The sequence below is a fragment of the Dipodomys spectabilis genome, unplaced genomic scaffold (assembly GCF_019054845.1).
Source record: "Dipodomys spectabilis isolate Male_0828 unplaced genomic scaffold, ASM1905484v1 ptg000197l, whole genome shotgun sequence".
Taxonomy (NCBI): domain Eukaryota; kingdom Metazoa; phylum Chordata; class Mammalia; order Rodentia; family Heteromyidae; genus Dipodomys; species Dipodomys spectabilis.
In genome coordinates, this window is record NW_024870874.1 from 19,876,613 (window position 1) to 19,890,340 (window position 13,728).

Below are 13,728 nucleotides of genomic sequence, written 5' to 3' on the forward strand. Positions count from 1 at the left end.
TGAATGAAAAACAACAACTAATCTCTTCTCTTTTTCTCGCCAGAAGGTGGATTTTTCCTTCAACCATATTTCTCAAATGTCTGATCTGTCGGCATACCATGGTCTCACTAAACTCATTTTGGACAGTATCCTTTATATGACTAAAGGGGGAAATTGGGTTAATAACACCAGCAGAAAATATGTGTCAGATTACATGGAAATAGTACCTGAGAAGCAGTTTATTAGGAATATATCATTTCTAGTAAATCATCTAAATGATTAAGAATTGATAGTCACAAACAGGCGTGGTGGCATATCCCTGTAATCCCAGCCAGCCTTCAGGACACCGAGGCAGGAAGATCTCTAGTTTGAGGCCTGTCAGGGCTATGTAGTGAAACTCTATCTCAAAAAAAAGTATAAGGAAAAAACAAGAAGGGAGGACGTATCTTATTCATTAAAGAATAAAACTATAGTCAAAGTTTGCCAACTGGAACCTTAGTCCTGAAAGCTGCCCCAGCCAGCCCTTCTTTAATAAATGTCAGCGGCTTCGTAGTTCTAGAGCCAGCGCAGTTGTTCTGATTTCATGAACACATTCCTTCAATTCTACCTCAACTTGTTCCCCTTTAATATGAATTCAGTCTTTGAAAATCCAGAGTTATCATGAGGAAAATTAGGAGTAGTTTTTCACAAAAGAATGTATACCATTTCCTTTAAATAAAGCACCATTTTCCTAGTTTGGTTAGTTGAGTTATTTGTGCTAGGTAGGGATCAAATTCAGGGCCTCACCAGGGTGAGGCAAATACTAACCACTGAGGGGTACCCCCAGCCTCTTAAGTTTATGGTTTCACTAAAGACAGACACACATTTTGATTGGTAGCTAACTTCAGGCACACATAATTCATGCTCACACTAGTCAGCATCTTCTTGTAGGGCTGAAGGAGTTAACTGAGATCTGAGAGTTTAATGAGCTTTAGTCTCTTCACCCCAGAGACTGAGATCCCCTGGGTATCAGAGAGCAGTGCCTCCTCTTTCTCACTAAGTATCTTTCTGCCCTCTTGACAATTTGCTGGGGCAGACTGGAACGTGACTTGGTTTCCCCTGTGTGCCTCATTCCAGGGTTTTTGCCATAGCTTGGTATAAGAAGGCTGGGATGGTAGAAGGTGCTTTTATCTCGGAGACCTATTTCTGAAAAGAAACTCTTTATGAACATATATAAATTGCTAGGAGAAGATAGCAACACTCCCTTTAGGACCTGCACATGAAAATAAGCAGAGAGAAGACAGACAGTGCTCTTCAAATGAGCGTATTCTCCTGATCACAGCTCAGGAGAGAAATCAGAAAATGATCTATAAATGGCAACTCCTTTGTACAGCTACTTAAAGATAATACTATTTTATTTTAAAGCAAATGATCTAAAGGAAGGGTTTGGATGACAGAGTAGAAATATGAGCATGGACAGCATGTTTCTGTGTGCCTTCAAGATATGTTTGACTGAATTTGCAGAGAGACAGCCCTGAAGCCATCAGGCTCAGAAATCCACCCGTCTCCCATCACATAGAAAAGGGCTAGCCGGGCTCCAGTGGCTCATGCCTGTAATCCTAGCTACTCAGGAGGCTGAGATCTGAGGATTGCGGTTCAAAGCCAGCCCGGGGAGGAAAGTCTGTGAGACTCTTATCTCCATTAAACCACTAGAAAACTGGAAGTGGCACTGTGGCTCAAGTGCTAGAGTGCTAGCCTTGAGCTGAAGAGCTGAGGGACAGTGCCCGGGCCCAGAGTTCAAGCCCCACAGCCGACAAATAAAAAAAAAAAAGGAAAAAGAAAAGAAAAGAAAAGGGCTTTAGAATCCCCTGAAACTTCTTAGAAATGCAGATTCCCAGGCTGCAGCCCAGACTACTTCAACCACAACCCTGCTCAGAAGCACTGGTCTAGAAATCAACTGTCCCCAAACTCCTGGCTGCTAGAAGGGACACAGCATCCAGACACCCTTCCTGACATTCAGGGAATGTCATAGATGGCCTCATGGAGTTTGATATGGAGAGTTCTGCCCAGTCTCCAACCCCACGCCCCCCCAGCCCCTAACATGTTCTATATGCAGCCTGGGATTGCCAAAGAAAACAACTCTCCAGTAGACAGCTTAACACATTTCTATCATGAGTTTTAATTCCAAGATAAATTTAGCTTTCCATGTTGTAGCTTTGTAAAAATGTCAGATATCATGAAGAAAGGAATTAGGTTTTTTTTTCCTTAAAGTTGACATTTGGTGTAGCAATTGAGTCTTATCAGTGAGGTATAAAGAGCTGCAATTATTGCATCAGAACTAATTGAGATGCAGAATGTAGGTATATAATTAGAGTGTAACACAGCACTATAACTCACCTATGTCTGGAAAAAAAACGGGCTAATACAAGTAGCCAAAACAAATTACCCTTCATAGACTATTGATGAAATAAGCTTAGCTAGATCACAGTTTGAGAAGGTAGTTTCTAAATAATACTAAATATGCCTCTTTCTCTTTTGTCCTGTTCAAGGATGTCATATTAACCATGGCACAAATACTGAAGTTTTATATGTTTCTCTGGACAGCTGAAAGCAAAAAGAATACATAGAGGCTTATACATTAATCCCTTTGGAGAAAAACAAAAGAAGTCATCAATTGTATTTTTTGTTGGTAGTGGTGGTCGTTTTGGGGCTTAAACTCTGGCCCTGGGCACTGTTCCTGAGCTCTTCAGCTCAAAGTGAGCTCTCTACCACTTGAGCCACAGCTGGTTTTTCTGGTAGTTAATTGGAGATAAGAGTCTCACGGACTTTCCTGCCAAGGCTGGCTTTGAACCATGATCCTCAGATCTCAGCTCCTGAGTAGCTAAGATTACAGGTCTAAGCCACGGGCACCCAGCTTGTATTATTTTTAAAAGACAGATACCTAGAGATTAAAAATATAGGATCATATTTTAAATGAGTTTTGTGCTAGTGGATTTGAAAACAGAGGAAATGGACAAATTCCTAGAAAATTATCACACTCCAAAACACTGATTTGGAAATAAAAACTCCAAGTTGTCCTTAATTATGAAAATAATGTTACAAATTACAGAGAAATGAAATTAAAATGAATAACATGAAGATAAAATCACCATAAGGCCCAAACTTTCAAGGTGATGAATAGATACTTTTGAACATTAAAGGTAGAAATAATAATCACAATTCATTCTAATCAAGTTAAATGATATCCGCAGTAGGTGAGGAAATAGAAAAGAGGAGTGGACAGGCTTGTTCACTCCTGATATAGATGTAAAAACCCTAATACTAGCCACAGACTCTGACAATGCTGAGAGGCAGATGAATATTATTACCAGATTGGGCTTGTTCAGAATTGTAAGGGTAATTTCATATTAGAAAATCTATGAATATCATTAACTACATTAATACGAGTCAGGAAAATAAACCTCGTGATCCTTAGATAGCAACATAGCAACATAGGTAATTTAATTAAATTTAGCAGAATCCAGCATGTATGCACAATGAAGCTTTCAGTGATCTAATATTTCTTTATCTAATATTCTTTGGGAATATTTATAAAAATGTTCAAAACAAGCTCTATCTGGATTATGGGCCTGTTGTAAGAATTTGTTAAGATGGAGATCAAGGCCAGATGCAGCCATTGAACTTGTACTCCTCATGGTTTTGGAATTCTTTTCTCCACACTACATCAAGAGAAGTTAGAGGTAGAAGGTTAGGAAGGAGAAAGTACAAGTCACTCTTTCCAAATGACATGTTTAGCAACAGAGAACATGAAAAGGAATCTGCAATAAATGACTAGAAATAAATAGTTTTCAGAGTTCAGCAGGGTGCCTGGATAGGATTTCAATAAATAGAAATCAATTGTATTTCTCTCTAGCCGAAATAAGCAATCAGAGAATGCAATTTTAAAACAGAGGCAGCGTTTACAAAGCAACAAACCTGAGCTTGTTAAGATGAATGAGACCAGTGGGAGGAACATAACAAAACTGTGTAAAAGAGTAGTGAAAACTTCACTAAAGAGAAACATACCAGATAGCCTCGGATAAGAAGGTGGGCATAGATGTGAAAAACGGTTACAAACAATAAACCAGAAAGGGCAATAAACGAATGAAAGGAAATCAGTCAATTAACTATAAGGTACTGATGTTTTAATTTATCTCATTGGCCTCTTTTCCATTCCTTATGTGAATCGCTGATAATTCATTGAGAATCACTCTAAATTGCAAAGTTGTAGATGTGGATCAGGCTAAGCACTTCAAGTAAATACAATTTATTCCTTACCTATAAGCATCGGCCAATTTTTAATTAGAACGTAGCTTAGTATTATAGAATCATAGCATTAAAAAATGAGATTCAGGCTAGGGGCCAGGGACTCACACCTGTAATTCTAGCTACTCAAGAGGCTGAGATCTGAGGATTGAGGTTTGAAGCCAGCTTAGGAAAGTCCATGAGACTCTTTATCTCCAATTAATTCTAAAAAGCTGGAATTAGAGTTATGGCTCAAGTGATAGAGCACTAACCTGGAGCACAAAAAGCTTAGGGATGGCACCCAGGCCCTGAGTTCAAGCCCCAGGATTAGCATGCGCGCGCACGCGCACACACACACACACACACACACACACACAGATTCATAGAATTTCACATGTAAGTCACAGCAGTTTCGAGATCCAACCTCTATTTTAAATATTGTATGGAAAGCGGAGTCTGAGACCCACGATGGGTCAGCATCTTCCCTGAGATCATCTGATAAGTAACTGACCTGAGACTGTTCTTCTGACATCTGCTGTTTTTGCCCGTGTCACAATTTATCAAGTACTTACTACTCTGACCAGAGAGCGGTTGAAACGGCATGCGTGCCTTATTTCTTGAGGGGTTCGCTTCCCTGGCGAAGGCTATTTTTTCAGCAGGAGGTGATGTAGTTCTTTCCGCACTGGTTTTGATTAAAGCCATCATTGTGGCTCTTGCCACTAAGAGAACCGGGATGAATCTCCTATTTATTTCCTAGTAACTGTTTTCGATATACCAGAACCATATTTTATGATTGTAGACAAATGAAAAAGAGCAAATACAGGACTACTGAATAATTCATGACAAGCACTCATGAACTACGGTCGGTGTTGCCACAATGTAAAAATATATTTTTCCCCTAATCGTAAAGTTATGCTAAAGTGCTACAGGGTTCCTTTACTCGGTTTACACAAGGCTGAGAAATTCCACTGCTAAAGATTTATCCACAGAATAGTGCAACTTGAGAGTTACAATGCAATATGATGACTCTGAGTTGCATGTGTCTCTCTCCTGATAGTCATCTTTTAAAATTATAATATCCCTAAGAGGATTAACCCAGGCAGCTAATTCATTGAAATACTTTTAGTGATTTATCAGATTATATTTCTTCTTATCAGTAACTCCTAAGACCTAAGAAGGAATATGAAAGAATAATGTTAGGATAAAGGACAAATAACATTTTGTGGAGGCTCTTACAAATAGGAAAACAGGAGATTGGAGTGATAATGGTATTTCTGAAAACAAACTCAACTCAGCTCTGTATATGACCATCATTATTGCTGGAGGTGACCCAGAATGGGCCCCTCAGATGCCATTATCTGTGGATGCTCAAGTCTCTTCTATGGAATGCTGTAGCAATTCCATATGACCTATGCATATCTGCTCACGAACTTCAGCTCTGGATTACTCATGCATACCTAATGCAGTGGAGATGATGCTATGCAAATAGCTGTTAGGCTGTATCGCATAGATAATAGTGACAAGAAAAGAGTCTGTGGAAGTTCAGAAAAATATTCACTTTTTAAAATTGAACCCATGTAGATTGAAGGGCAAGCGGAACTCCTTACTCAAGAGCCTAACTAAGGTAGCCTCTCATGTGTGGGAAAATTACCATAGACCCAGTAGGAAAGGTTTCAGTTCCTTAGACGGCTCATTAGTGCCAGGATTCCTGTCTTCTAGTCTTCTGACCCTCAGCTCTCCACAGCACCTTTGTACTCTGCCAGGATTCAGAGCATCTTCATCTTGGTTGGAATAGAGCCCAGGACATGGGTATCCCTGAAGTAGGGCTTCCGCCCTCTTGTGGGGAGATGGTAGCTCAAGCCTGTAATCCTAGCTACTCAAGAGACTGAAAACTGATCATCGAGGTTCCAAGCCAGACTAGGCAGGAATGTCCATGAGACGTTCATCTCCAGTTAGCCACCTGAGAGCCAGAAGTGAAAGTGTGGCTCAAGTGATAGAGTGCCAGCCTTGAGCAGAAAAGCCACGGGAGAGCACGGGCCCTGATTCAAGCCCCTGTGCTACCACCAAACCGTATCTCTCTGTGACACGTGAGGCAGGTGGCAAGTGGTTTTTCACAGCTCAGTTTTTGTTGTTGAAGATGACTTGCTCCACAGGGCTGTCTTTCATCTCATGATCTCCTTTCCTCAGCCTCCCAGTGCTAGGATTACAGGTGTGCATCACCTTGCCAAGCCTTTTCACTTCTTTTCACTGTCCAAGTTTTTATTTCGTCCATTCCTGTATGAGATAGTGTAATATCTTGTTTGCTGTATTTCACATTCATATTTCACTACAATCCATCTGTACCTAGATCTGATCTTTAGTTTAGTTCCAGAATAATTATTTAAGCATCCTCAAGGAGATAGAAGAAATGATAGTGTTTGTGGGCATAAATGCCCGTTTGTAGGGCTGTTCTGGCAGGAAGCTTTATGGGAGTAGGCTGAAGATACATACTGACTTTCCATTTAAGTCCTAGAGGAGAGCAGAGCTTTGTTTCTCTCTAGCCATAGATTGAATCTGAAGTCAGTGAGAGAAACCTAAAATTCTCTGGTACATTTAGTACTCTATATTACCTAGTTTCCTTATCTGGTCTAGTCTTCTTCTGGTTCAACACCAGTCTAGAATCTTCCATTTCCAGGCTACTGGCCAAGATAGGCAGAGGACATGATTGGCAGAGGACAGTGATCCTGTTACCTGTGGCCTTCCATGTCGTTGGAACGCCACCACACCTGGCTTTTTTGGGGCGGATGGGTCTTTGTTTGCCTGGGCTGGCCTTGAACTAACTGCAGGTATGAGCCATCATGCCTGGACTCAGCCTCATTTATTATAAAGACAAGAAGCCAATATACATAGATATCTAACTGAGAGAAAATGTAGAGGCAGCTTCAGATTCTGTAAATGAGCCATATATGTATGCAGATGCTACTGGGCACACTCAGAATTCATGCCTTTAAAATTTAATTTCTTGTAGAATATAGTATAATCAATATATATGTATATGTGTGTGTGTTATTTGTTCATGCCATATAGTGAGCATGATTCTTCTTTATCAAAACTAGTGTCTAGCTTTTCTAGTGATGATTTAGCACGTTTTTTTTAATGCTTTCAAATAACATTTTCCTTAAACATAGCCGTGGTATATAGACAATGAAATAGAAGAAATCACTGGACTTGAGATGTGTAATAATCTGACTCATCTTAGTTTGGCCAACAACAAGATCTCAGTAATTAATGGCTTAAATGCGTTGCCAATTAAAATTCTTTGTCTGGTGAGTCCAACAATAACATGTTTTTCTTTGTAGAAGTAGTAATGGCTACTTGGGATTTATTTTGGTTGTTTGTGGGGCTTGAACTTTGGGCCAGGGCGTGAGCCACCAGTGCCTGGCTTGAGATTTTTTTAATTTTTAATTTTTTTTTATTGTGAAAATACTGTACAGAGGGGTTACAATTACATGGGCAAGATAATGAGTACATTTCTTGGCTTGAGATTTTTTTGTTTGTCAGTGTGGGGCTTGAACTGAGGGTCTGAGCCTCTTGGTGTTCAAGGCTAGCTCTCTACCACTTGAGCCACAGTGTCAGTTCTTGTTTTCTGGCTAATTGGAAGTAAAAGTCTTACAAATGCCTGGGCTGACTTCGAACTGGGATCTTCAGATCTCAGCCTCCTGAGTAGCTAGGATTACAGGCGTGAGCCAGTGGTGCCCAGCTGTATTTGGGATTTTTCAAGTGTGTAGAGAGCAAAAACCTTCATGAAATGTATTCATTTTGTTCCTTTTTAGGTCTGTTTTGCATGCACCTGAATGTACATGATCATTATTTCATGATTTTGTGATTGGGTATCTAAGTTCAATTTTTTAGAAGATTGACTTTTTACACAACAAAAGATAGGCATTCTTTTTAAACAAGGATTTAAATATATTTGACAGTATTTTTATTGGTTAAAAACCATTTGAACCTATTTAAGCAGAATATTTATTGCTGTTCTTATTTTATTTCTTATTGTTCATTTTCTTTCAAATTATCTTCATGATGTTTCTAGGCACTGATATTGGCTAGTCCTCCATTCATGCCAGTCTCACCTCCCAGGAAGTCTGAAATTGTGCTGATAATAAATGAGTAATTAGCCGGGTGCTGGTGGCTCATGCCTGTAATCCTAGCTACTGAGGAGGCTGAGATCTGAGGGTCACGGTTCAAAGCCAGCCCAGGCAGGAAAGTCCGTGAGACTCATCTCCAATTAACCACCAGAAAACCACTAGAAGTGGTGCTGTGGCTCAAGCGGTAGAGCTCTCGCCTTGAGCTGAAGAGTGCAGGGATAGTGCCCAAGCCCAGAGTTCAAGCACCACGACTGACAAATACATACATACATAATTATAACCAGAAAGTTTAAACTTGATTGCTTTTCTACTGTGGAGACCTTTCTTTGTAAGCCCTATGGCATGGCATTTACCCAACAAGCAGCAGCATCAAGATGATATAATCAACATTAAATGTTAACTGTGGGTAGCACTCATATGGAGGGTTACCAATACTGTTTCTGGGCCATCAAGGATCCTTTCTTCTTTCTATCTACCCTTAGATGGCTTTGCTGTTCTCTCTTAAGTCCATAAGAAGGTGGGTGGGAGGATCTCCAGGCACAGGGATGGTGCTTCTTAATTTAATGTGAACAGTCCACATTGGACTGTTAGCTGCAATGCCATCTTGTACTCTGAAGATTTCTAGTATATATGGCATACTAGTCTTGTCTTACTGAACCATAGCTTACTGACGGTTGGCTATGAGGTGATTTTTCTTACCCTGAACTTTGAGCTCCAACTGCTTTTTCCAGACCCTTCCATCCTATTGGTGGAGTAGATAAGGATGCAGTGCTGGTATTCAAATACCAAGCCTGGAACCAAGGATGGAAAGGTTTAATCATTTACTTCATGTTTCCTGGTATCAAAGCAGAAATGAAAGTGAGTTTGAGAAACTGCGATTGAAACATTTTAAATGAGAAGAGGAAGTCACATTTTAAAGTTAGGATAATCTGAAGGATTGTGGACAGCACTATACACGTTTGTGCACTTTGTAGTTGGTTAGAAACTCATCCTGTTCTCCGCATGGGTTGTCTGTGTTGACATTCCACTAGTTTTAAGTGAAGCAGGGTAAGTGGAAGGCGATATGGAGGTAAGCTGAAGGGAATGGAGACTCAGCGCGTCAAGAAGACTAACACATGGACTTCCATCCTAAAAGTTTGCTTTATTAACTACTGAAGTGGTCCATGCTGACAGTTGTGTCTCAAGTATCTTTTAGAAAGAACAAAAGGTACTTAACATTATTCACACATAGGTAGATTGTTTCCAGTCTCCACCCCTATCAACCAAGATAAACAGAAAATACAGAATATACTATTATTCATTTTCCTTACCTTTTTCTGAGAACAGGAAAGGTCTTCCTCCAAATTTCAATAAAATTAATGCCATAAAATGCTACACATTTGTTTCAATGATTTCTAATGCTTTTATTTCTAAGTAATGTGACCAGTTGCTTAGTTACTCTAAAAGAATTCATTCTGCAGTCTTAGAGTCAGAAGAACAAACCAATCACTAGTTCTTGACCTTCAACTTAAATGAGAAATGTAAAGACTGTAAAAAGAAGAATGTGGTTCACCTCCACTCTTAACAAGTAATGTATAGTGTGTTCCAAACTTTGAAGCTCCATTTTATCAGTTAGAGACTATTGGATTTTCCCTCACAAATTGGTAGCTTAACAATATTTCTCATTTCATCTATTTAAGAAAATAGCTTCTCTCTAAAAGCTTTCTGGCTGCTAATTGTTGTAGAACAGGCAGGAAGAATTACTCGTGCAGAAATTGGATGTCCAGGCCTAGGCCAGATGCTTCAGCTTGAACAAAGCCTTAGACAAAGGCCTTAACTATTTAGAAATTCTGTGATTCTGATGTTTTATCAGTTCTGGTTTCTTTTATGACCATGGACTACCTAATGAAGCATTTCTATGCCTCATTCTGCTCAGGATCTACAATTTGAAAGCCTTCAGAGACTGAAAAAAAATTATAGTCTTAACATTTCATAGTCCTTTGGGGAAAAAAGTATATTGCATGTAAATTTAATATATGGGCATTTAAAATGGGACATTTTTTTTGAAATATAATTTCAATGTATTAAATTGATATGGATATAATGTTTAGTTTAGTGTAACTTTTTATCTTTCCCTTTGCTTAGGGCTTTCCTGCTCATGAGTAGTACTCTACAGTTGGGCCATGCCTCCAGTAGACTTTTCTGTCCAAGTTGGCTTTGAACTGCAATCTTCCAGGTTTTAGCTCTCTGAGTACCTATTGTTGCAGATGTGAACCACTGGTGCCCACTATCTTTTTTTTTTCTGTTACACTTTTTGGCAACTTTTTTTAAACTCTAAAAAAGAAGGACATTTGGACCCATTTTGGCAGTTGGAGTTATGAGTATTTTTTTTTCATTTTCATTCTTTTTGTGTTAAGTAGATTTATTTACTTGAACATACTTCAGACAATACACTAGTAATATGATCAATTTAATCAAAGCTGAGGATTTTTAAAGTATTTTATTTTAATACTACATAGCTATTCCTATTTAAATATTTTTCATTATCTTTAAGTATGTACAAAGACATTTCAATTCAACATTTTAATTTACTGGTACAATGCATCTTTTTAGTATAATTTTTAAAATAATCTTTAGATTTACAAAGGAGTTTCAGTTTAACATACCAGTTTATGAATATAATATACCTCGATCAATGTCATCTCTTCCATATATTTTTATTATTATTATTTTTCAAACATAAAAATAATTGCTGGATGCTGATGGCTTGTGCCTATAATCCTAGCTATTCAGGAGGTTGAGATCTGTGGATCACAGTTCAAAGACAGCCCAGGCAGGAATGTCTAAGACTCATCTCCAATTAAGCATCAAAAAAAAAAAGGAAAGAAAGAAAGAAAGAAAAGAAGGAAGGAAGAAATAAAGAAAGGAAGGAAGGGCCAGAGCTGGATATAAATGTTCAGGATCAGTGTTCAGGCCCTGAGCTCAAGTTCCAGGACCAACACAATGAATAAATAAATATAAATAAATAAAGACAGTAAAATAAGCTCTCATGTGCTATAGTCCATCTCTGTAGATTATTAACCATCAATTTACATGTGTTAAAGTGCTATAGAATTATACTTAGTGAACAAAAAATATGACTCATTAGTACCATGGAATTTTATGAAAACTCAATGAAATGAGCTCTTGCTTTTAATAGACCAGAAAATGTTCAAACACGTGAAATATTGTAGGTGGAAGTAAATACTTTGATGTACATTTTCATTCCTTATGATGTATATTAAAAGCTTTGAAAGAGGATAAATGACATTAGCCACAACCTCAAAAAAATTAAACTAAAAGTTTAATTTTTGCGGTGGCATTTTCCTATCCCTGAAGACTGAGGAAGCCCAGGAATGAAGAGTGTATTGGAGAACAAAAAGAAATGAAAATCATTATTTCTACTCTTGTTATGATGGGGAAATGGACGTTGAAAGGGGGGACAAACTTTGAACATAGGAAGTTTCTGCTCATTGTCTAAGAAAAGCATTTATGTGAATTATTGAAGAACTTAATTTGGTTATCTATCATTGGATAATAAGTTGGATAATAAGCCCCTACTGTAAAGAGCTAACATTTCTGCAAGTCAAGCTGGCTTTGGGTAGGTGCTTTTTCACTAAGGCTTGTTGCAGTTAGCAGGATCTGAGTAGGTGCATTACCCTGCTAGGATGACTGTTTTCCATTTAGTCACAAGAGCTTTTTAAATGTGATTTTCTCTTATTCTGGTGACCTCTACATGAGTTCTCTGCAGTAAGTTAGCTGGACTTCTTAACTTGACATCACAGGGTTCCTAAGCCCCCAACAGAGGCTTCCTGGCCTTTCTTGGAATTGGCATATTTCGGCCATGTTGTTTTTGTTAGGAGAACTTATAGATCAGCTTAACCTTAAGAGAAATCAGCTGCACAAGAGCTTGAGTAACTGCAATCATGATTCATTCATTGGAAGCCACCAAGGCCACAGACCACTGTAGGCCTTGTAATATGATATGATTATGTTTAAAATAAAGAAAATAGGTGTATGTGGGAATTAGTGTTCAAGTGGTTTGTTGTAATGTGATAGGAGAATTATATCAAATTCATGGTTCTAGAGATAAAATGGAGGTAGGCTACCAAATGGTAGCCTAGGTTTTGGGTATAAGATGTTCAAGTTTACATTACCTAGTTAATATCACCAAGTTTCATCTTGAAAATAAAAAATACTAAACATTAAAATGCTAAATGAACCAGGTGCCAAGACTCATACCTGTAATCCTAGCTACTCAGGAGGCTGAGATCTGAGGATCACAGTTCAGAGCCAGCCTGGCAGGAAAAATCCATGAGACTCATCTCCAATTAACTACCAGAAAACCAGAAATTGTGCTGTGGCTCAAGTGGTAGAGCACTCACCTTGAGCTGAAGAGCTCAAGGACAGCACCCATGTCCAGAGTTCAAGTCCCACAACCGACCAAAAAATATACTAAATGAAGATATTATATTCTGATCTTCCAATTGAATGCCTAGGATTTCTTTTTTGTGTATGCTTTTAGATAAGTGAGTAATGGAAATGGGGTGAGGGATGTATGGCTTGTTGATTTGGGGCTGTATCCAAGATGAAGGCTTTCCATGACAACTTTTCCTACGAATGCTTTCAATCAAAGGTGTGTTTTAACCCTTTTAGAGCAATAATCAGATTGAGAAGATCACCGGTTTGGAGAATCTGAAAACCCTGCAGAACCTGGATCTGTCTCACAATCAGATAAGCAGCCTCCAGGGCTTAGAGAACCATGACCTTCTGGAAGTGATAGACCTGGAAGATAACAAGGTAACGGTTTTTGGTTTCCATGTTTGCATTAGAGGACATATTAACATTGGTACCAGTATTCCATTATTGGTTCTCAAGGGCTGTCTCATGAAATGTTAGTCTTTTTCATAAAATTGCCATTCAACACTGATTATTATTATTTTATAAAATATGCTACACAGTATTCTAAATACCTTCCATATCTCATTTAATCCTCATTGTGACATTATTATTGCTGTTTTTTAAAATTATTTTTAAGTTATATTGAAGTAGTTGTACAAAGGGACTTCAATGCAACATATCCATTTATGTGTACAGTGCATCTTGATCAGTGTCACCCCTCCCATTATTCTATTATTGACATTAACACAGGAAGAAAATGAGGCCTAGAGAAGCAAAGTAACTTTCCTGTAGCTACGCAACTTTGTTACTTAGCAAAAACTAGAGCCAGGATTGAAATAGAGAATGATTTGCCTCCAGAGTCACATGGTACTACAGGAAAATAAAGTTCCACTGGCCCAGCCTTCAGAAATGGGTATAGTAATGCTTGAGGATAGGACTT

General features: G+C 38.5%; 1 protein-coding gene across 1 annotated transcript in view; it reads left to right on the top strand.

Annotated features, from left to right (window-relative positions):
* Window positions 1-13,728, top strand: part of Lrguk (leucine rich repeats and guanylate kinase domain containing) — an 89,696-nt gene that overhangs the window by 15,990 nt on the left and 59,978 nt on the right. Inside the window, exons 5-7 of the mRNA XM_042695904.1 lie at window positions 44-125; window positions 7,423-7,547; window positions 13,044-13,187. Coding sequence (XP_042551838.1) covers window positions 44-125; window positions 7,423-7,547; window positions 13,044-13,187 — 351 coding nt within the window. The remainder of the gene's footprint in view (window positions 1-43; window positions 126-7,422; window positions 7,548-13,043; window positions 13,188-13,728) is intronic.